Source organism: Pinus tabuliformis, chromosome 4_2 (assembly GCF_031772625.1).
Source record: "Pinus tabuliformis cultivar Carrire ecotype Pingquan chromosome 4_2, CPIR1, whole genome shotgun sequence".
In the NCBI taxonomy this organism is placed as follows: Eukaryota; Viridiplantae; Streptophyta; class Pinopsida; order Pinales; family Pinaceae; genus Pinus; species Pinus tabuliformis.
In genome coordinates this window covers 358968660-358989308 of record NC_142304.1, presented here as the reverse complement: position 1 = coordinate 358989308, position 20649 = coordinate 358968660, and the positions used below count along the sequence as shown (strand labels likewise).

General features: G+C 36.1%; 2 protein-coding genes and 1 pseudogene across 2 annotated transcripts; all 3 read left to right on the top strand.

Moving 5' to 3' along the window:
• The first annotated feature begins 10278 nt into the window (after positions 1–10278).
• Positions 10279–11334, top strand: LOC149169417 (peroxidase 72-like). Its single transcript, XM_089425188.1, has 4 exons — positions 10279–10443; positions 10534–10725; positions 10872–11015; positions 11164–11334. The coding sequence occupies exons 1-4, from the start codon at positions 10279–10281 to the stop codon at positions 11332–11334; spliced, it is 672 nt and encodes a 223-aa protein (XP_089281314.1).
• LOC149169416 (peroxidase 15 pseudogene) lies at positions 11179–11661 on the top strand (annotated as a pseudogene).
• Positions 11662–13580: 1919 nt separating this feature from the next.
• LOC149169415 (uncharacterized) lies at positions 13581–20114 on the top strand. Its single transcript, XM_089425187.1, has 5 exons — positions 13581–13679; positions 13971–14306; positions 19584–19591; positions 19702–19875; positions 19973–20114. Exons 1-5 carry the CDS (start codon positions 13581–13583, stop codon positions 20112–20114), a joined length of 759 nt encoding a protein of 252 aa, XP_089281313.1.
• Positions 20115–20649: the final 535 nt, after the last annotated feature.

The window sequence follows — 20649 nt, the reverse complement described above, 5'->3', positions numbered from 1 at the left end:
ATAATAACACAAATAAAGTTAGGTGAAGTAACTTTCTTACTATGTGTTATTATAACTCTTTTATATAAGAGATCTCATCAAATGTATGTTATACTTCCACTCCAAACTAATAATCCAAGTCTTTTAGCTATAATAATTATAATCTAATTTTAATGTCACCACCAAGACAACACCAAATTGGTGTACTAGACCCCTTAGAACATGGGACCTATCTCATGTACATATTTTAATTAATAAACACATAAAAACATAATACTTATAGTAAAATCTTTCTAAGAACCCCTCACACACACATGTACATTACATTAAAAAAAATAGATTATAAAATTATAAAACATGTTGATGAAAAATAACAAATATCTAACTATATTTAATATCAGGATTTTAATATATATATATATATATATATATATATATATAAAAGAACCAACATAGACCCATTTTAATTTTGGATCTATCAATCTCTCAAAAAAATTAATGTCTTTGGAGGTGTACATCTTTTCTCAAGTTTTACACTCAAAGAAAGGTCTGGACAATTTTATCTAGAATCAATAAATATTTATTGTAATTAAAATTTTAAGATGTGTAGTTTAAACAATTCAAGTATCCAAGGGAATTTTCAAGGCATTCAATACATTTGTGCATTCAAAAATACAATTTAAAAAATGAAAATTTATACATGGTATAGGTGTCTGTGTATCCATCTTAACCATGAATGTATCACAAAGAGATCAAGTCTCTTAAGGTGCAAATATTTTTTTTTTCTAACCCTCTAAAAGATATTTTTACCTCAAGAAACTTATCCCTCTAGAATATATTTTCACCTCAAGAAACTTATCCCTCTCGAAACTTCATAGATTTGTAATTAAGATGGATATATGCTAGTTGGTACATAGAAAATTAAGATAAATATATGCCGATTCTTAATAATACTATTTATATTTTTGTAAAGTTCACATTTTATATATAATTTTTTTTTTAATCTATAAATGTATCAAGAAGAATTTTATAGTTTAATCTATAATTAGTTATATGGTAATTTTATTTTTATCAATAAAAATTACAAACAAATATATATATATATATATATATATATATATATATATATATATAGAGAGAGAGAGAGAGAGAGAGAGAGAGAGAGAGATAAATTCTATTAAATAATATAAAAAAAAGTAGATTAAATCAGGAAGTGAGAAACTTCAAAGAACATCTACAGCATTTCTAGTTTTACACACTATAATTGTTCATGGGTTTTTGTTTTTTCATTTTTCTCCTATGGACATCTACCCAACCTATAGAGTTATTAGTTGGAATTGTTTGAGAGAACTCCATCGCTTCCGTCTCAGCCGAGCGTGGAATTTCTTTATCATAGTCAGAGTGGTCAGACTCGTGGGTGCAATTAAGCTTGTTGATTACTAACATGAATTGCTAATGTTCTATCATTATCCTTTGTCAAGAGATTCTCCATTGCTGAGGGATGAGGCATTGCCATCGGGGTCTCCTCTGCATCTTGAGAAGCTGAGATGTCCAAGGTTGTCTTCTGTTGTTATGAAAAAATATTTTTTCTTGTCGATATATTAACACTTGATGTTGTCTTTTGATCCCACCAACCACAGTTGTTTATTCTCGTCTCTAGGGAGTCGCATGACCCCTTTGAGGATGGGCATGCATTTTGAAGATGCCCAAGTTGCTGATAAATTCTACACCTGAAAGCGACATTTTCATAATCAAAGGGTTGAGAATGTTCCTTTACAGCGAACTTGGGAGTAATTTTATCTAGTAATCCTTCACTGAGGTGCAGTTCAACACAAATATAGATGAATGATATGAAGCTTTTAGCCAATATTTCACTGTCTATTTTGATGAAGCGACCAATTGAATTACTAATTTTTTAGAAGACATCTAGCCAAATCCATTGGAAGGGTATGTTTGGGAGCCTTACCCATATTAGAGTAGCAAGAGATTTCATGGAAAGAGGGTTAAGCTCTAGAGACCATAACTGAATTGAAAGATCTACATGGCCCCAAAACTAAGTCTCTTGGTCGAAAACACTCTTATGGTCTTAAAGATCCTTGAAGACTACCACAATTCATTCTTTCAAACAAAATAGAAGATCTAAATTTTGGGACCGGTTTTGATGAACTCAATGCCAAAAGGGAGAAGATGAGGGCCAAAAACCATTGAAACGACATATAAAGGCTTGTCATTTATAATCTACTACCTTCATCATAGTTAAAATATCATTCACCTCGATCATTGGGGTGTACGTTGAGTGCTCCACCATCAAAGCTTGACATGAGAGATCCTTTACTGACTAAGAGTTGGAATCTAACTTAAGGACATCTTTGAATGACAAGGGTTTGGATATTGAAGGTGCCGCACCTTCTCGGGCACCTCCAAACAAGCATGCTACTATAGAGATAGTGGCATCCCTCTTAATTCCATAGTCTTTAAGGCCTGTTTCCATCTTTAGTTTCCTCCCTCCATAGAGGAGCCTCATCTCACCCACAAGGATACCTGTCTGTTGTTGAATATTGACTGCTAATGGTCCTACAACATCTGATTCTGTGGCCATAAAACAGAGGGACTCATTGGACATGGATTGAACAAAACTTGGAAATTTTTGATGCTCTGAGTCCCCAGCACCTTTTATTTCCATATCCAACACGAGCTTGAGAATTTTGTCAAACACTTTGTGTACATTACCATACTCCCAGTGATTATCTCTTTCTAACATTTTAGCAAACATTTTGTTGACATCCTTATCACTATTGCAATTGCTAATTCCAAGAGCCTCCTCTAGCTTAAGGATCCCACAAAGGTCATTGGTATGCAAACCATAAGAATTTGCAATAACATCTCGAGTGGCCACACTGAGATATGCTGCTTCGTCTAGTCTACGTAGCTCTGTGAAATCCACCAATGCTAGTGAATAGACAGGGGATGGAGGGGGGGTAAAACCCCTCCCATCCTTTTTGTTGGAGGATCGTTCAATATAACCCCACTCCGATAATCATTTTATCAGCCAAAAAGTGATGAATCTACAAGTTCCTTCAACGCAAACTAGTATCTTGAGATAATCATCACTCTCTCAATTCTCACAGAAAATATTAAATATGAATTAATCAATACAAACCATTCTATATATCATAAAAAAAATTAAATAATAATAAAAATTTATATTCATAAAAAAAATTTAAATAATAATAATAATAATTCATATTGATTACCATATAATCTTAAAATTTCATAATATTTTAAAATTTCAACTAATTAAATATATAAAAAATTAAGATTTACACCTAAAAAAATATTTTTTACAAACAATAAATAATATAAATATAAAATTAAAAAAAAGATAAAACATGCCCATACCTAATAATTAATTGTATCTTAAACCAAAATTACATGGCTAATTTAAATATTAATTTCAGGGAAGGATTAATATTAAATTGACTGTGTAAATGCAATTTTTTGAATATTTATTTTGTGCAATCTTTTGTATATTGGTCAATTCCAGATAAATAGCTTATTGTAAATAATAAAGTGGATTTACTTAAATAGAAAGTTTGGTTAGCACAGGTTTGGTGATCCCTTACCTAATAAACTTATATATGTTTTAACACTCCGAACCTGAGACACTATTTTTTCATTCGAGAATAAAAACATGTGATCAAATACCTAACAGAATTATGTATGTTTGAGCTACTCCAAACTTGAGACACGAATTTTTCTTTTAGAAAAAAAAATATTAAATAGTAAAGTGGATGGCAAGAGCTAACGAATCTGTGATTAGGCATTAAATGTCTCGCTACATGTTTTTTATAGCTGTTTAACACGCTCGGCGATAGATAAATAAAAAATAATAGCGTGTGCGTTAAAGAGCGATCAAAAACACATATAGCCAAACATTTAATGCCCAATGACAAGCCCATTAGCTCTTGCCAAAGTGGACTCGGTGATTGGGAGTTCGTGACATGACAAACACACGATAACTAGAGCAGCCGTCTCTCTCCAACGCTCATAAGAAAATGCGTTTAGATTTGGCTTCAAGGAAAAAGGTGGCATACGGCTGTATGCAAGTTTCTTGGGAGAGTGTTTATATTTTGTTTCATACTATTTTATATAAATTTATAAACAAGTTACGCAATAAGGTTGTTAAAAAAAGCAGTTTGTAAAATAGACAAAAGACAAATTTGTTGTTTTAAAGGGATTTTATATATGAAGATCCCTGGAGGAATTATTTATTTTGAAGCTTTCGAGAGTTGGAACGGTGATTTATTGGAAAAATATTTTGTATTTTTTAATATATAGTGAATCTGTAACTGCTAGTGTTATTTATGGGAAATTTACGATCATGTTGATTGTCGTTACACCAAAATTCGTAAGTGTTTGTGCACCAAAACCCGCAGGTGTTTGTAAACAGACACATCGTTAGTGTTAAGCACATGCTATGAAACATACAGGGAGTGTTAAATTATCTTTCTACACCACCATTAATGAAACATACAGGGAGCGTTAAATTATCTTTCTACACCACCATTAACTGGGAGCGTTCGATTATCCAATTTCCAACAATCTCCCCCCATTGCCATTACACCAAAACCTGCAACAATCTGCCAGTGTTATCTATGGGAAATTCATGATCATGTTGGAGTCACGATTGCCGTTACACCAAAACCCGTAAGTGTTTGTGGCACCAAAACCCGCAGGTGTTTGTAAACAGACACATCGCTAGTGTTAAGCACTGTTGGAATATTAATTCCAACTGTTGTGCAGCAGCAACAGCTATTTTACTTTATCCATTTGTATTTATCCGGCGCCCCACATTTTTCCCCCGATCTGTTAAATCACCGCTATTACCATCTTTTCACGGTTTGCTTGTTTGTGTTCCCAAAGGAGGAGGAAGATCAGATCTGGGCTCTGCGCCATAACAGCTCACCAAATAGCATTAAAGAAGAAGCATGGCCGAGAAGGAAAGTACCAGCCGCAACACTTATCAGTCTTGGGTTTCAGCACAACCGACTCAAGAAATACAGCAAGAAATCAAATCTGTTAATTATGAGCAGCAGATATTTTATCAGCAAGTTAAGGCGGTGAAGAACCTTTCCTGCACTATAAATAGAAACAGAAACAGAAGTAAAATATATGTGTGAAAGAGAAAGATAGAGAGCAGAGGAGAGCACGCAACAGCGTGAGTATAGTTTTCTGTTAGTGAATATGGAAACGCAGCACACAGCAGTGTTAAGAGTTTAGCAATATAGCGCAGCAGCGCTGGAATGTAATTTCTGTGTTTTTAAGAAAGAATGTGCAGCAGCATGAGCTCACATGAATGAAGCCATTTTGCACAGCAGTGCTGAAATTTTATGAGATAGTTGTTGTGTGGAACTGAAGCGTTCCTGATGTAATCCCTCTGTTAAGAGGAAGATGCTTTTCAGCATAGTTTGGTGAATCCCTCTGTTGAGAGGAAGATGCTCTTTAGCATAGATTGTAAATCCCTCTGTTAAGAGGAAGATGTTTTATAACAGCAGTTGTGGAAATCCCTCTATGTGAGGAAGACTTAGTTTTATCAGTTAGTTTACTTTCATAAATAGAAATTCCTTTCTGTGCGTTTCTGTTTCACCAAAAGTTATTTCGTCAAAATTTTCTTAGTTGCTGAAACAGCTCGTAACTCAAAAATACTTGACGTCAAAATTTTTACGTTGCTAAAACACCGTTGCTGAAACACCTGTTTCAGCAACTGAAAAAAAACTGTGTTGCTGAAACACCGTTTCCAGCAAACGAATTTTTCTGTTTTTCTGAGTTAAAAACAGAGTATTTTCCTGTGTCAAAACCAGAATGTTATTTTGATCAGTTTGTGATCCTGAGGCAAAGTAGAGCATTATTTTATGCTCGGTTTTGTGTTTTTGAATTATCAGAAAACAGAGTATTTCTCTCTGTTCATATTTCTATTGTTTCAGAATTTATCAGAAAATTCTGAACAGTGGAAACAGAGGATTTTTCCACTGTATTTTGTTTGGAATAACCAGAAATTCCCGTCATGGTATCAGAGCTTGACCAGGCTCTTTGAAGGCGTCAAAGAAGCTGAAGGAAGATTTCTTGCAGCAGCAACTTCTCCAGCAGCGTGAAGACTCAGCCAAGAAAAATATAAGGTATTTCTCAAGAATTTCTTTTGTGTTGTTGTTGAAGAAACAATCAGTTATTTTAAAATACTCAGTCAAATGGCAAGGTCAAAGAAGAAAGTCACCAATCCTGCTAAGAATGTGTCTCCCTCTACTCCCAAAATAGAAGACAATCAACTTGAAAGCATTCTATTTGAGGCTTCAAGACTTAATGGAAATTTTGATATGTGGGAAATAAAAATGAGGACTGTCTTACAGTCTCAAGGGATTGAAATTTGGGAATCAGTGATTGATGATAGCAAGATGGATAGAGAATCCAAGGAGTGCAATGCAAAAGCAGCAAAGACAATTTTGGATGGGCTGCCTGATTCTTTAAAGAAGAATATAGGAAAATATTCATCAGCAAAGGATATATGGGACAGACTTCATGACCTTCATGCAAAGGGAGCACTGACCATGACAATGAGTCAAGAAGAACCCATCATAGAAGCTGAGAATGAAAAGCTTGACCTCATCAAGCTTCAAGTAAAAGAAAGGGATGAAGAGTTAGCCAAGCTCAAGAAGGAGCTTGACCAATGCAAGAGGAAACATCATGAAGAAGTCATATCCATGACAAATCAGCTGAATGAAGTAAAGAAGCAGGCAGATGTCTTGTCAAGTCAACTTGAACAAAGACACAAGAAAGTGAACAAACTTGTAGAAGAGATTGGACAGTGCAAGGCAGAGGTCTCCTCCCTTAAGTCCGAACTACAAGAAGCAAGGAAGCAGGCAAAAGGAGCTGAAAAGAAAATGGAGAGCAGTCAAGCAGAAACCTCCAAAATGAAGTCTGATATTATCTCCTTTAAAATAGTAGCAGCTGAAGCTACTTGTAGCAAGGAAGAAACTGAGAAACAACTTACAAAGAAGAATGATAAATGTGAAAAGTTAGAAGAAGAGATTGTCCTCCTCAGGAAGAAGGTTGAAGGGATGAACAAGATCATGAAGAGCTCTCAAGCCTTGGATGATATGCTCAGCTATCACAGATCTCCATATGATAAATCAGGACTTGGGTATGTAGGTGAACCCTCAAACAAGTATGAGGATGCCTTAAGCAAAGGAGATGTGAAGAAGCCAGAAAGAGATGGTGATGCTCCTAGTTCCAGCAAAGGCAAGGAGAAAAATGAAGGCTGCAATAGAAGAAATCCTGCTCCAAGCATAAAACCAGCTCCAAGAAGAAATGTAGCTGATGGCAAAGAGGCAAGATGCAATGGTCATCAACAAAGGATCTCAAGGCAGCAAGGCTTCAGAAGTACATCAAGGAAACCTCCATATACCAGGTATCAAAGTTTATTTTTTGGTTGTTGTTATTGTTGTTCAAACTTTGGTCATATGGCAAAAGACTGCAGAGCAGCTCATAGAGATAGATGTTGCAGTCTCCGACAATCTCCAAGAAACAATTTTGCAAGAAGAAATCATGAATTTTTATTCATGAACAATGTTGAATGTTTCAAGTGTCATAACATTGGGCATATGGCACGTGACTGTAACTTGACATGGGCCTTTACACAAGCTAAACCCATGCAAAAGAAGAAAGTTACACAAGTATGGAGGAGGAAGAAAACACAGTCCGAAAGTCCCTTGAGCTCTCCAGCCGATCTAAGTTTCTTTTGAGAAGATTCTGCCGAAAGAAGATAATGCATACACTAAAGGGGAGCCTGTAATTTTTTTTTATCATTATTGCTGAACTGTATTAACAGTCATTCTTTGATGAAGATCTTCTTATAAGGAAGAGATATGGAATTAAATCTCCCATGACAACAGAGAAGGAGCAGGTTGCTGATATTCTGACCAAACCATTGGATCAGAAAAGTTTTGAGTTTTTTTTTATGAAATGTCTGGGTATGATTGAATGCCCAGCAGTTGAAATTAAAAGGGGAGTGTTGGAATATTAATTCCAACTGCTGTGCAGCAGCAACAGCTATTTTACTTTATCCATTTGTATTTATCCGGCGCCCCACATTTTTCCCCCGATCTGTTAAATCACCGCTATTACCATCTTTTCACGGTTTGCTTGTTTGTGTTCCCAAAGGAGGAGGAAGATCAGATCTGGGCTCTGCGCCATAACAGCTCACCAAATAGCATTAAAGAAGAAGCATGGCCGAGAAGGAAAGTACCAGCCGCAACACTTATCAGTCTTGGGTTTCAGCACAACCGACTCAAGAAATACAGCAAGAAATCAAATCTGTTAATTATGAGCAGCAGATATTTTATCAGCAAGTTAAGGCGGTGAAGAACCTTTCCTGCACTATAAATAGAAACAGAAACAGAAGTAAAATATATGTGTGAAAGAGAAAGATAGAGAGCAGAGGAGAGCACGCAGCAGCGTGAGTATAGTTTTCTGTTAGTGAATATGGAAACGCAGCACACAGCAGTGTTAAGAGTTTAGCAATATAGCGCAGCAGCGCTGGAATGTAATTTCTGTGTTTTTAAGAAAGAATGTGCAGCAGCATGAGCTCACATGAATGAAGCCATTTTGCACAGCAGTGCTGAAATTTTATGAGATAGTTGTTGTGTGGAACTGAAGCGTTCCTGATGTAATCCCTCTGTTAAGAGGAAGATGCTTTTCAGCATAGTTTGGTGAATCCCTCTGTTGAGAGGAAGATGCTCTTTAGCATAGATTGTAAATCCCTCTGTTAAGAGGAAGATGTTTTATAACAGCAGTTGTGGAAATCCCTCTATGTGAGGAAGACTTAGTTTTATCAGTTAGTTTACTTTCATAAATAGAAATTCCTTTCTGTGCGTTTCTGTTTCACCAAAAGTTATTTCGTCAAAATTTTCTTAGTTGCTGAAACAGCTCGTAACTCAAAAATACTTGACGTCAAAATTTTTACGTTGCTGAAACACCGTTGCTGAAACACCTGTTTCAGCAACTGAAAAAAAACTGTGTTGCTGAAACACCGTTTCCAGCAAACGAATTTTTCTGTTTTTCTGAGTTAAAAACAGAGTATTTTCCTGTGTCAAAACCAGAATGTTATTTTGATCAGTTTGTGATCCTGAGGCAAAGTAGAGCATTATTTTATGCTCGGTTTTGTGTTTTTGAATTATCAGAAAACAGAGTATTTCTCTCTGTTCATATTTCTATTGTTTCAGAATTTATCAGAAAATTCTGAACAGTGGAAACAGAGGATTTTTCCACTGTATTTTGTTTGGAATAACCAGAAATTCCCGTCAAGCACATGCTATGAAACATACAGGGAGCGTTGAATTATCTTTCTACACCACCATTAACTGGGAGTGTTGGATTTTCCAATTCACAACAATCTCCCCCCATTGCCATTACACCAAAATGTGCAACAATCTCCCCCATTGCCATTACACCAAAACCCGCAAGTGTTAGTAAATAGACACATAACTAGTGTTAAGCACATGCCACTAAACCTATAGGGAGCGTTGAATTATTTTTCTACACCCCCATTAACTGGGAGTGTTAGATTATCCAATTCCCAACAGATCAATCCTCGTAGCTGCCTCTATAACACTAAGAGTACATCCAACTAGGAGTACATCCAAATTTCCTCGTAGCTGCCTCTATAACACTAAGAGTACATCCAAGTAGGAGTACATCCAAATTTTTAATTCCTATTTTATAATGGGAAAAAGAGCTTCCTATTTTATAATGGGAAAAAGAGAAGAGGAGATATTGACAACAACAATGGCGGCTACCTGCGCTTTAAACTTTCGGCCGTCCTTTCATGCATGGGACAACCCTTATTCGTCTATGATCATTGACTTAGTGGGACAGGCGTATTCTTCCTCAGATTTTTAATAGCTAACCGACAGGAAAATCTCCGTTCTTGTTGACTTTGAAATTCGTTAGTAACCATTAGAGATATGAATCAAGCATGCCGCGTCAGTTGTGGTACAGGGGAGTAGCTGGGCAGTCTTCTTCCATTGAATTTTTCACACGGTAGAGTACTGCCCATGCGTTTATATAGGTAAGCGTCCACATACCCAAGACCTACAACCTCTTCTTTCTTTCGTGTTTCAACTCTCTTGGGCTGATTCATACATCCAAATCGCAGTTCTTTCATTCATGAGAATGATGGCCATATCTATGTTGCCCCACCTCTCCCTTATCCCTCTTTTGCTACTTTGTTCGCTGCAGGCGTTCGTAATGTCATTCCCTCAGCCTTCTAATAACTTGATTCCACATTTTTATGACCATTCATGTCCCATGGCCGAGCAAATAGTTCAATCCGTCATTGAGAAGGCGGTGATGAAGGAAGCTCGAATGGCAGCATCCTTACTCAGGCTTCACTTCCATGATTGTTTTGTTCAGGTCACCATTATTTTCCTTATGCACATTGATCTAATTGCTATCAATAGTAAAATGTATGTATTTATGGGTGAAATTTTAATGGGATGACAGGAGTGCGACGCATCTTTGCTGCTGGATAACAGTTCAACCATTGTGAGTGAGAAAGGATCAAATCCCAACAATAACTCTGCCAGAGGATTTGAAGTCATTGATCAGATTAAGAGTGAGCTGGAGAAGGCCTGTCCCAAAACTGTATCCTGTGCAGATATTCTTGCTATTTCAGCTCGTGACTCAGTGGTCCTGGTAATAAATCATATACTAATCTCTTTACTAGCCAGTATCTTAGTATAACATATATAGATCTCTTTGCTAGCACTTGATTTCCATGACAATATTATAATCTCGTAACTAATAGTTCATAGTGATATGTTATAAATGAATAATATCAGAGTGGAGGCCTGGGCTGGGAAGTTTTACTGGGGAGAAGAGACCCGAGGAGTGCAAGTTTGAGTGGGTCGAACAACAATATCCCAGTGCCCAACTCAACTCTCCAGACTCTCATTACTAAGTTTAAACGCCAGGGCCTGGATGAGGTAGACTTTGTTGCCCTTTTAGGTATACATATTGTATTTATAACTTGCAGCGTTATAATTTGCAGTTCAATCATTTCATTTTGTAGCATTCAATATTAAGTGGAGATTATTAAGTAGTGAAATACAAATACAAATGCTAATTACGCAGGAAGTCACACGATCGGTCAATCTCGATGCACCAGTTTCCGGCAGAGGCTTTACAACCAGAGTGGAAATGGGCAGCCAGACTCGAGCCTGGACAAATCTTACTACAGTCGGCTTATATCTGGGTGTCCGAAATCGGGAGGAGATAATAACTTGTCTCCATTGGATTTTGTGAGTCCTACCAAATTCGACAACTACTACTTCAAGAACTTGCTGCGGGTATGGATTGTTGAACTCAGACGAAGAATTGTTCGCCAAGGGCCAAGGGACGACGATGGAAACAGTGAAGGCTTATGCAGAAAATGAAGAGCTCTTTCTCCAACAGTTTGCAGAATCGATGGGGAAGATGGGGAATATCAGCCCTCTTACAGGCACCATGGGAGAAATCAGGGTCAACTGTCGTACTGTTCTTAGTTGATCAGAACTTGATTTTAGTTATTTTTCATTGTTATGCATTGCTTTATCTTATGTTCCCTTTTGTAGCTGTCATCAAAATGTATTACTAAATAATTCTTTCGAGCGCATTCACATCTATAATAATTATGCCGTCAGTAAACTATTTAGTTTCAAATAGGGTGAGACAATCAACGGAAATTAGTTCAACCTGCACATGAAATTGCCATGTAAGAAGTAAATGTGGCTGAATCAGTTGTTTCATTTCAAGATCTTGAGATTCACCATATTTGATTTCTCTGTACCCTTTTTCAACTGATCGTGTTTTCCCAAAATAAAAATAAAAAATAGAATAGAAGTTTGGGGTTTCATCAAGTTGGTATAAGTCATTTGAATATCAAAGTGATGCTACTCTTTGAATGCTTGCCTGCACGTAAACATCGTGATTATTATGAATGTTAATCTTGCATAACGAGAGTAGTCCAACCTAAACTTCCAGACATAGTCCCCATCACATATTAATGATGTAATCTCTTACTCATAAGAGTAATGGCAATGCAGATCACATATTAATGATGCAATCTCTTACTCATAAGAGTAATGGCAATGCAGATTTATATGTTGTTTGTGTTTACGTGCTGTGTTATTGATGGAAGGTGATTACCAACAAGTTTCCAAGTATTATTTTCCATCACTCACCTATATTCTTCAACCAATGATTTTTCCATTCTACATGTTTTACTTCCTCTTTGGATGTGGAGGGCTTAGTAAAACCATTTGTTATGAGAGAAAAAATTTCTTTCATTTCTTTTTTAACTTCTTGTGCCTATATTGTTTTATTCATCTGGCCCAACATCTTTCAAAACTTGAATTTCCCATTTAGGTAGTTGATGTGACTTGTTTGTGGATATGCATGATCACCATCATTATAATATAAGCAGAGGATCATCAATTGTCTGAAGTTTCAGGAGGTGGAGAGTCACTATTGGATGAACTGCTTCCAAAAGATTTAAATGAACTTCCACAAGATCCAAATGAACCAAGTGAACTGGATGAATCATTTTCTAAAGAAGGCCATTCAATCTCATACCAATGTTGTGTATTTGGTCGATTTTACAATTTTATTTTCTTTTTAACACCCTAACTTTCCAATTTCTATACAATACTTTCTATCTTTATGGGACTCTTTCTTTATGTTTCATCAAATATAACATCTCAACTAACATTAAACTTTCCATTGGACAAAATAATATATCAAAGTTTGAAGCCAAACCATGCTACATATGGTGTAATTCTATTCAAATAAGTAATGGGAGATATGTTCCTTAAGCAGACTTCGATATGTATTGCTTCTTCTGAGTATGAAGGACTTCAGCTTTTAAAAGTTAACATGGATCTTGCCATCCATAACAAGGTGTGATTCATTGCTTCTACTACTCCATTATGTTGTGGAGTGTAGACATTTGTAAATTGTGATTTGATATTGTTGTCCCTGCAAAAAGTTTGAAATTCATTGGAAGGGGTGTCCAACATCCCCCCATTTAATATGAAGGGGTGTTTGTAAAGCCAAGCATGATTATGAATTGTTCAAACTTTTCTCTTCCAAGTGCTTTGGTGAAGATGTCTATAATTTTCTCATTTGTATGACATTGTCATAGGTGAATAGTCTTGGCCTCAACATGACGTCGAATCAAATGATACTTTGCATTGATGTGCTTCGTTTGATCATGAGATTTTTTATTCTTGCTCAATTTAATTGCAAAACTATTATCAATTGGAAGATGAGTAGAGTGCACCTTTTTCTCTTTCAAACATTTAAGATTTTCTTGAGCCACATAATATCTTTAGTTGATTACGCTCAAGTACCTCGAGCAAGGGAGACGACCAAACGGGTTATGGAAAATGGCGAACTAAGGAACTAGGGTTTCTGACAAACCCTTCCACGGTGCACAGTCTGAGCAAGTAGCTTCTCAGGCCCAATCAGAACTATCGCCAGGACCGTCTTTGTGCTTCTGGATGTAGAGGACAATGAACAATCCAACGGGGGAGGCATCAGTACCTCCCCCCAAAGATTACAATCAAGAGAACGCAACTAAGAGTAGAACTGAGAATGCAAAGAAGCCAGAGGTATGGCCTGCGTAGCGGCTGGAGAAGAACAAACAAGAAGATCTGGAATACGAGAAGGAGGATAAACAAGCAACATCTGGAAAACCAAAGAAAGCTTCATCGTCCACATGCAAGCCCATTGCCACAGAAAGGCCCAAGATCGAGCTGCCTAGTCACCAGATCAATGCTCAAATACAATTTATGAAAGACCATGCCTTGATTGGCAAATTCATAAGTTACTGGCCAACTGAAAAAGCCCTGCAAGGCTGGATCACCTCAAAATGGAAGCCCAAAGGTCATGTAACTCTATAGTTGGGCCCTAAGGCCTTCTTCACAGCCATCTTCAACTGCCTTCAAGGCCGGAATTGCGTTCTAGATGGAGGACCCTATTTCTTCAATGCAGCAAGTCTTTATCTCCGAGACTGGGTCGAAAGATATAACCCAGATAAGGAATATTTCAGCTGGGTGCCAGTTTGGATACACATGTACTCGCTTCCACTGGAATACTGGGACGAGGACTCACTAACAGCCATTGGCAATGGATTAGGCGAGTTCATAAAGGCAGCGGAGGAAACCAAGCTTCGAAGATACACATCCTACGCACGGATCTGTGTTTACATGAAGCTGGGCCATGCGCTCTCGGACTCGGTAAGTCTTCTGCATGACGAATTTGAATGGATTCAACCCCTTGACTATGAACATGTACCCTTCCAATGCAGGAGATGCCATGCCCATGGTCACCTCTTTCATGACTGTCCCTTAAACATGCCTCCTAAAACCACAGAAAATGGAAACAAATCTGATCCAAAAGGATTCACCAAGGTAGCCAACAGGAAAAGGCATACCAAAAAACCTCCCTCAGTACCAAAAAACACTGCTCCATCTTCTGATTTGCCATCCTCCAGCAATAGCTTTGATATTCTGACAAATCTAGAACAGCCTGAATCAGTTACACCTATGACAGCAAAGCCAAGCTCTGTTCCATCCACATATTTGTCCCCCATGCTTATCCACTCTAAAACCAGTCATCCATTGAATGCCAATAGCTCTAAAAAGCCTACCTCAGACAACACCAACCCCGTTTAGAACAAATCCCTGTGGTCCGACAAAATTATGGACATTAATGATACATCAGCAAAACCTTCTTAGCCACCAACCCATCCGGAGGGAGGCAGTCAGCAAAGTTTAATGGAAGAAGAACCATAAAGCTTTGATCTTAGTGAAATAGACATTTTCAGACTAGAGCAAGCCTGCAAAAGGAAAGAGTTCGACACCATACCGGATAGACAACTGGAAAATTTGGAAGTAGTGCTCACAAGAGTGCATCATCACAATACTTTGGGCATACAGCACGGAGGCAAATGGGATGGGAAGCATATCGTCAAGGATGGGAAGAAAAGAGGTAGAAAGACAGATCTACAACATACCATATTAATTCGGGAAATGTTAGTGGAGTCGGGAAGGTGCTCCAAGCTGATCAAATATTACCGATCCCTACCTACTAGAACAATGTAAACTTTGAAACGGGAACTGATACTGTTACCCGTTTCGTAGAGATAGCAAAAAAATGACCCGATTTTCAAAAGTGGTGATGCAGAATACACATGTCTTTTTTAGAACATGGTTTTTGGAACTTTAATTTTTTTTCATGTTCAAGGATGAAATCAAGTTTTAGAATGGAAGTGATTTTCATGCTGATTTTAAAAAGTGAGTATTCTGCATCACACCCTTTTTTTAAAAGACCTATTTTTTGACTTTTAATTTTCTAGTGTGTGAAATGTAAAAAATTATTTTCTAAATTTGATAGTTTTTGAAGTCGTCATTTTATTCATATTTTCTTCTTCTCTATCTTAATTTTTTTTTTTTTTTAGGGGGGTTTTTATTGTTTTGCGTTTTTAAATTAGAAAGTCGATAGTTTGAATTTTAGATAATCTACATATTTATACATCCTTAATTAATTTTTCAATCCACATGAAATAATTGTTTCTAAAAAACAACATTTTTTAAAAATGGACATAAAAATAACCATTTTTAACATAAATATAACAAAAAAACTAAACATTTTGATAATTTTTTGCTAGAATTAACATGTCAAAATCACAATTTTTATACAAAAATATTAACTAAAAATGGTCAAATAATAGTTTTTTTTATGAATTTCATGTCAAAAAAATAATAATAACAACTTTTTTTTCAAAAAATAATAATTAACTTAAAAATCAATGCGAAAATCACAGTTGTGCTCTCTCTTTCTTTCACATACCAGACTCTTGATGGAAATTTCACCTCTTTTGAACTTTTCCAATCTGAGATTAGCTTCTTATCACTTAAAGCACTTGAAATATTTGTAGGCATGAGCTCAGGTGGAGTTCGTTCACCAATGTTTTTTGAAGATACACCCTTAAGACTCTTTGGTCCAAAAAGATTCACAGAAATTTTCCTTGATGCCATTTTCCTAAAAAAAACACATAAATTAGTAAATAAAAAAAACATATTAACTTAAATTAACAACAAAAATATACCATAAATTTTTTATTTGTATAATGAGAATTGCCCAGCCACCTCTAACGCGCAGGCGGGTCGATGGGCGTGCGGGAGGTCAGGTGAGGGATAATGAGACTAAGTGCATAATTAGGCAAGTATGGGCGAGCCCCTACCCATGCGCCCCCCACAACCCCCTGACGACTACATTGAAGCCTCGACCCCATTAACTTATTCCTCTCACGAGAGATCTCTTGTCTGGATTCACTACACATTAATAATTAAAGTAACACGCCTGATCCAATCTTCGAAAATGATGATGATGACAAATCCCTCGATATGATTACCAAGTTATTGTACTCCTTGCATCCATCAAATCTGTGTTTTCTCTTTGTTTCGCTCACCAACTCTGTATTTCTTCGTGGTCCATCTTTTGCATGCTACGCTAGATGTTTGTTTTCAGCTGAATTTTCTGTTTGAACGAAGCTTCCTAAGCTTCCCCCCCTCCCCTTCCCTCACCCTACCCCCTACCGTCCCCCCACACTCCCGCGCCCCATCCCCCCTCGCTCCCCACCCCCGCCACCCTTTATCTCCCCAAACCCTCGCCCCCCCCCCATCTCCCCAAACCCCCTACACCCCCCAACCCCCCCCCCCCGAGGGAGTAAACTTGTTTGAATAACAATAGAAAAGGTGTTTGGTTTTTTCAATGCATGGATAGAGAGTGATTTGTTGTTGATATTTAAGTAATGATATTTTGTTTATGATTGAATTTCAACGTAATCTTTAGGTCTTCCGGTGTGATAAGAACACACATGTTTGACATCATATTCTATTGTAAAAATGTTGTTTCTACATTGATACATAGCTTAATCTCAAGTCTTTTACAAGTAGTTAAAGTGCCAAAAGGCACATGCAAGGGAGGTTGTGGGCTATTAGCTATAGAGCAATGAATACTACCATAGAGGGACACAACAATCACAAAAGGAGTCATTTGTGAGGAGATAATTGAGACTTAAATAAATATGGATAAGTAGGTGGCAATCTAAAACAACTTAACATATCTTCCTTATTGTGTAGAAATCAATTTTAGTAATGTGATTGCATGCATAAAATGAGTAAATATTTCCTTCAAACTTAAATTATTTAAACATCAAGCTTTGCATAGATGGTTTGTTTATTGAGTTATGAATAGTGCATGGTTTATTACATTTTGCAAAGATTGGCCTTTGAAGAAATTTTGTATGAAATGTTTTGACAACATTTATCCTTCTATTAAAAATGTAAATATTAGAAGATATACTTCCATTATTTTGGAGTTCCACCTAGGTTTCCATTGTGTCTTTTCTAAGCCATTTTTCCTTCAGTGTAAGCATGTGTACAAATTTAATTATTTATTTATTAGAAAAAGTCAGAACAACAATTAGAAGCCCCGCTTCACTCTAACAGTGATAATCGTAATAATTAGAAAATATGATGGTATTCAACCTTGATTGAGGAATCCCCATGTATGGTCCATGTATTAGATATAGAATATGGATATGCAAGCATTGAGAAACATTTCTTGGAATTTGAATTGCTCAACTTTTCATTCCTTTTGAGCACGACCTTTTTTTTTTTTTTTTTTTTTTCAAATGCACTCAGGAATGCTAAAGTAACAGTGTTTTCTCAAATTTCAAATATAAAATGTTATCCTTTGCTAGACATTCATATGCATACATCAAATTCACATACTAACAAATAAATGCATTTTTTCCAACACATAAATGTAAAGACCTTATTTTTAAACATGTGTTTTATTTAATATTATCCTCACATTGATGAGTAGGGAGCCATGTAACATTAATTCCGATGTGATTATTCAACAAGAGTAAACACATCATTTGCTTTATAAATAGTTATTAAAAGAAAAACGGCATAATGTCACTACTTTTGGGATTGTGTTAATCGATGAGACACAACTCTATAGTATTGTTTCAAGGTTTCAGATAGAGTATATAAATAATTGCTTCTCCAATCCACTAATAAGTATGCCTTTCTTATTTATGTAATGCTATGATTTTCATATATGAATGTTCAACTATGTTGCCATTATTATTTGGGTTACATCAATTACATATAGCCAAACATTATTTCCATTGATACCAGTAACCATTTTAAAATGCTAAAATCTCAAGTTTTTGTAGTTATAATTTAAGCCCATTGTGAAATCTCATATATTTTTCCACGAACAATATTGATCATTCTCCAAAGTTAGTTCTCTCAACTCCATCGGCAAACCTTACCTTTTCCTCTCATTCCCTATGTTGTAAAACAAATTCTATGACTGTCAGTGTTCCACATTTAACTTGCTTTCCTAAAAATGCCCATTAAAATTAGTTGGATATGCCTAAAATAAGAGTTAAGAGTAAAGGATTGGTAGATTAATGGATGAAACAATATGTATTAGCTCATGTAATAGGAAGGAAAATCCTTTAAACCTCTGTGAAAATGTCCATAATGAGACAAATAACTCTATAACATCGTTTCAAGGTTTCAGATTAAGTATATAAATTAATTTGATTATCCAATCCACTAAGAAGTACACCTTTCTTAATTTATGTAATGCTATGATTTTCATATGTGAATATTAAAAGATGATTAGGATAATCAAAGAGTATTCATTCACTGAAACAAGACTTAACTTATTATATTACAGTTTGGAAAATTAAAATTTTAAGTCTTTCAGTTTTCACAGATTTCATATTACTTTAATAATCTATAAAATTATGTCTGAATCAAAATTATTATTAATAATAACTTTTATCCTAATACAAATATGAAAATATATATATATATATATATATATATATATATATATATATATATATAAATGATCAGCTACCCCTTCTCCTCCTTAAAAATAAATAAAGTGAAACTGCTGATTCCGAAACCAGGAGCAGCAACTACCTCATTTAATGGATGATTAGGGTAATCAAAAAGTATTTCCTTTACTGAAACAGGACTCATTATGTTAACCATTTAAGAGATTTAAATTTTAGTTTTTCAGTTTTCGCAAATTTTATATTACTGGAATAGTCTATAAAATTACTTTTAAATCAAAATTATTATTATTAATAACTTTTATCCTCATACAAATATGAAAAAAAAAAAATATAAAAATGATCAGCTACCACTCTTTTTTAAAAATAAATAAAGTGAAACTGCTGATTCCAAAACAAGGACCAGCGACAACCTCATATAACCGATGATGAGGATAATCAAAGAGTATTTCCTTTACTGAAACAGGACTCCGCAGTCGGCTCTCATTATTTTTTCTGAGTTGTGTGTAAATATTGTGCACATAATGGTGAGAAGCCTTTCTGTATATACAGAGATGGAGAATTCAACCTGAAATAGCTATGTGCCGAAGTCAAATTAACGTTGGATATGGAATCATATTTTCAGTTTTTAAGGTATATATGTTCGAATCTTTTCGCATTATTTTTCTTTTCATCAAAGTTTTTATTACTGAATTCAAATTTAATAACTATGCATTAACTACTAAATTCCCCACCATTTGAAGAGAGAATGAAGGGCCATGGCGGGGCGGTCGATTCCGGGAACCGACCGGTCGGTTGGCGCTGCTCTTTGGTTCACTCGAATCACAATATCATTTCCAGCTTGCATATTCCCCACCATTTGAAGAGAGAATGAAGGGCCATGGCGGGGCGGTCGATTCCGGGAATCGACCGGTCTGGTGGCGCTGCTCTTTGGTTCACTTGAATCACAATATCATTCCAGCGTGCATATTTCTTCGTAAAAGTCATCAAAAGTTTGCTGTATATTAATTGAAGGGTAGCAATTAATGACGGCCCGGGGTGGATCACAATTGCTACCCTTGCCAACGGAGCAGCGCCACCCGACCGGTCGATTCCCGGAATCGACGGGGGCGGTACACGAGCTAATACGTTAATGTCCAATTTATGTTTCTCGTAGGTTATAATAATTTCATTATATGTTAAAAATTCTAGAAAAGTCACACCTAAAGGAGTATACACGCCGGCTCAACTCTCGATACGTGGATTTTGACGGCGACTTTATCGGGCGAGATGCTTTGAAGTACCTCGAGATTCTTCGCGTAAAATTGCATATCTCCCCTTGAATTAAGCTCCACACGCAATCCACTGCTAAAGTAATCTACTCTGATTTTGATCCACTACAGGTAATTTACTGCCACTAACATTGCAAAGTAATTCAGCCCATGGGCTGTGGTCTACCAGAGGTGGTTTCTCACAAGTCTTGCTGTCTATTCCCATAGGTGACTCTCTAAATCACTTCTCTTTGGACATTGAAAAAAAATTCGCTTTGACTAAATCACTTCTCTTTGCACATTGAAAAAAAAATTCAAACTTCTCTTTTGACATGAAAAGGAAAATTCACCCTTGCTATTAATTCCTTGTAAAATTCAGATATCCGCTATTCAGTTGAAAAACATAAATATTACGGCCTGATATTCACTGAAAAACATTGA

Excerpts from the sequence above, each read along its gene's own strand:
- LOC149169417 (XM_089425188.1), top strand. The coding sequence starts at position 10,279 with ATGTCATTCCCTCAGCCTTCTAATAACTTGATTCCACATTTTTATGAC. Across the intron at positions 10,444-10,533 it reads TCCATGATTGTTTTGTTCAG|GAGTGCGACGCATCTTTGCT; the intron begins GTCACCATTATT and ends ATGGGATGACAG. Across the intron at positions 10,726-10,871 it reads CTCGTGACTCAGTGGTCCTG|AGTGGAGGCCTGGGCTGGGA; the intron begins GTAATAAATCAT and ends GAATAATATCAG.
- LOC149169415 (XM_089425187.1), top strand. The coding sequence starts at position 13,581 with ATGAACAATCCAACGGGGGAGGCATCAGTACCTCCCCCCAAAGATTAC. Across the intron at positions 13,680-13,970 it reads AGAATGCAAAGAAGCCAGAG|TTGGGCCCTAAGGCCTTCTT; the intron begins GTATGGCCTGCG and ends GTAACTCTATAG. Across the intron at positions 19,876-19,972 it reads TCCGGGAATCGACCGGTCTG|GGTAGCAATTAATGACGGCC; the intron begins GTGGCGCTGCTC and ends TATTAATTGAAG.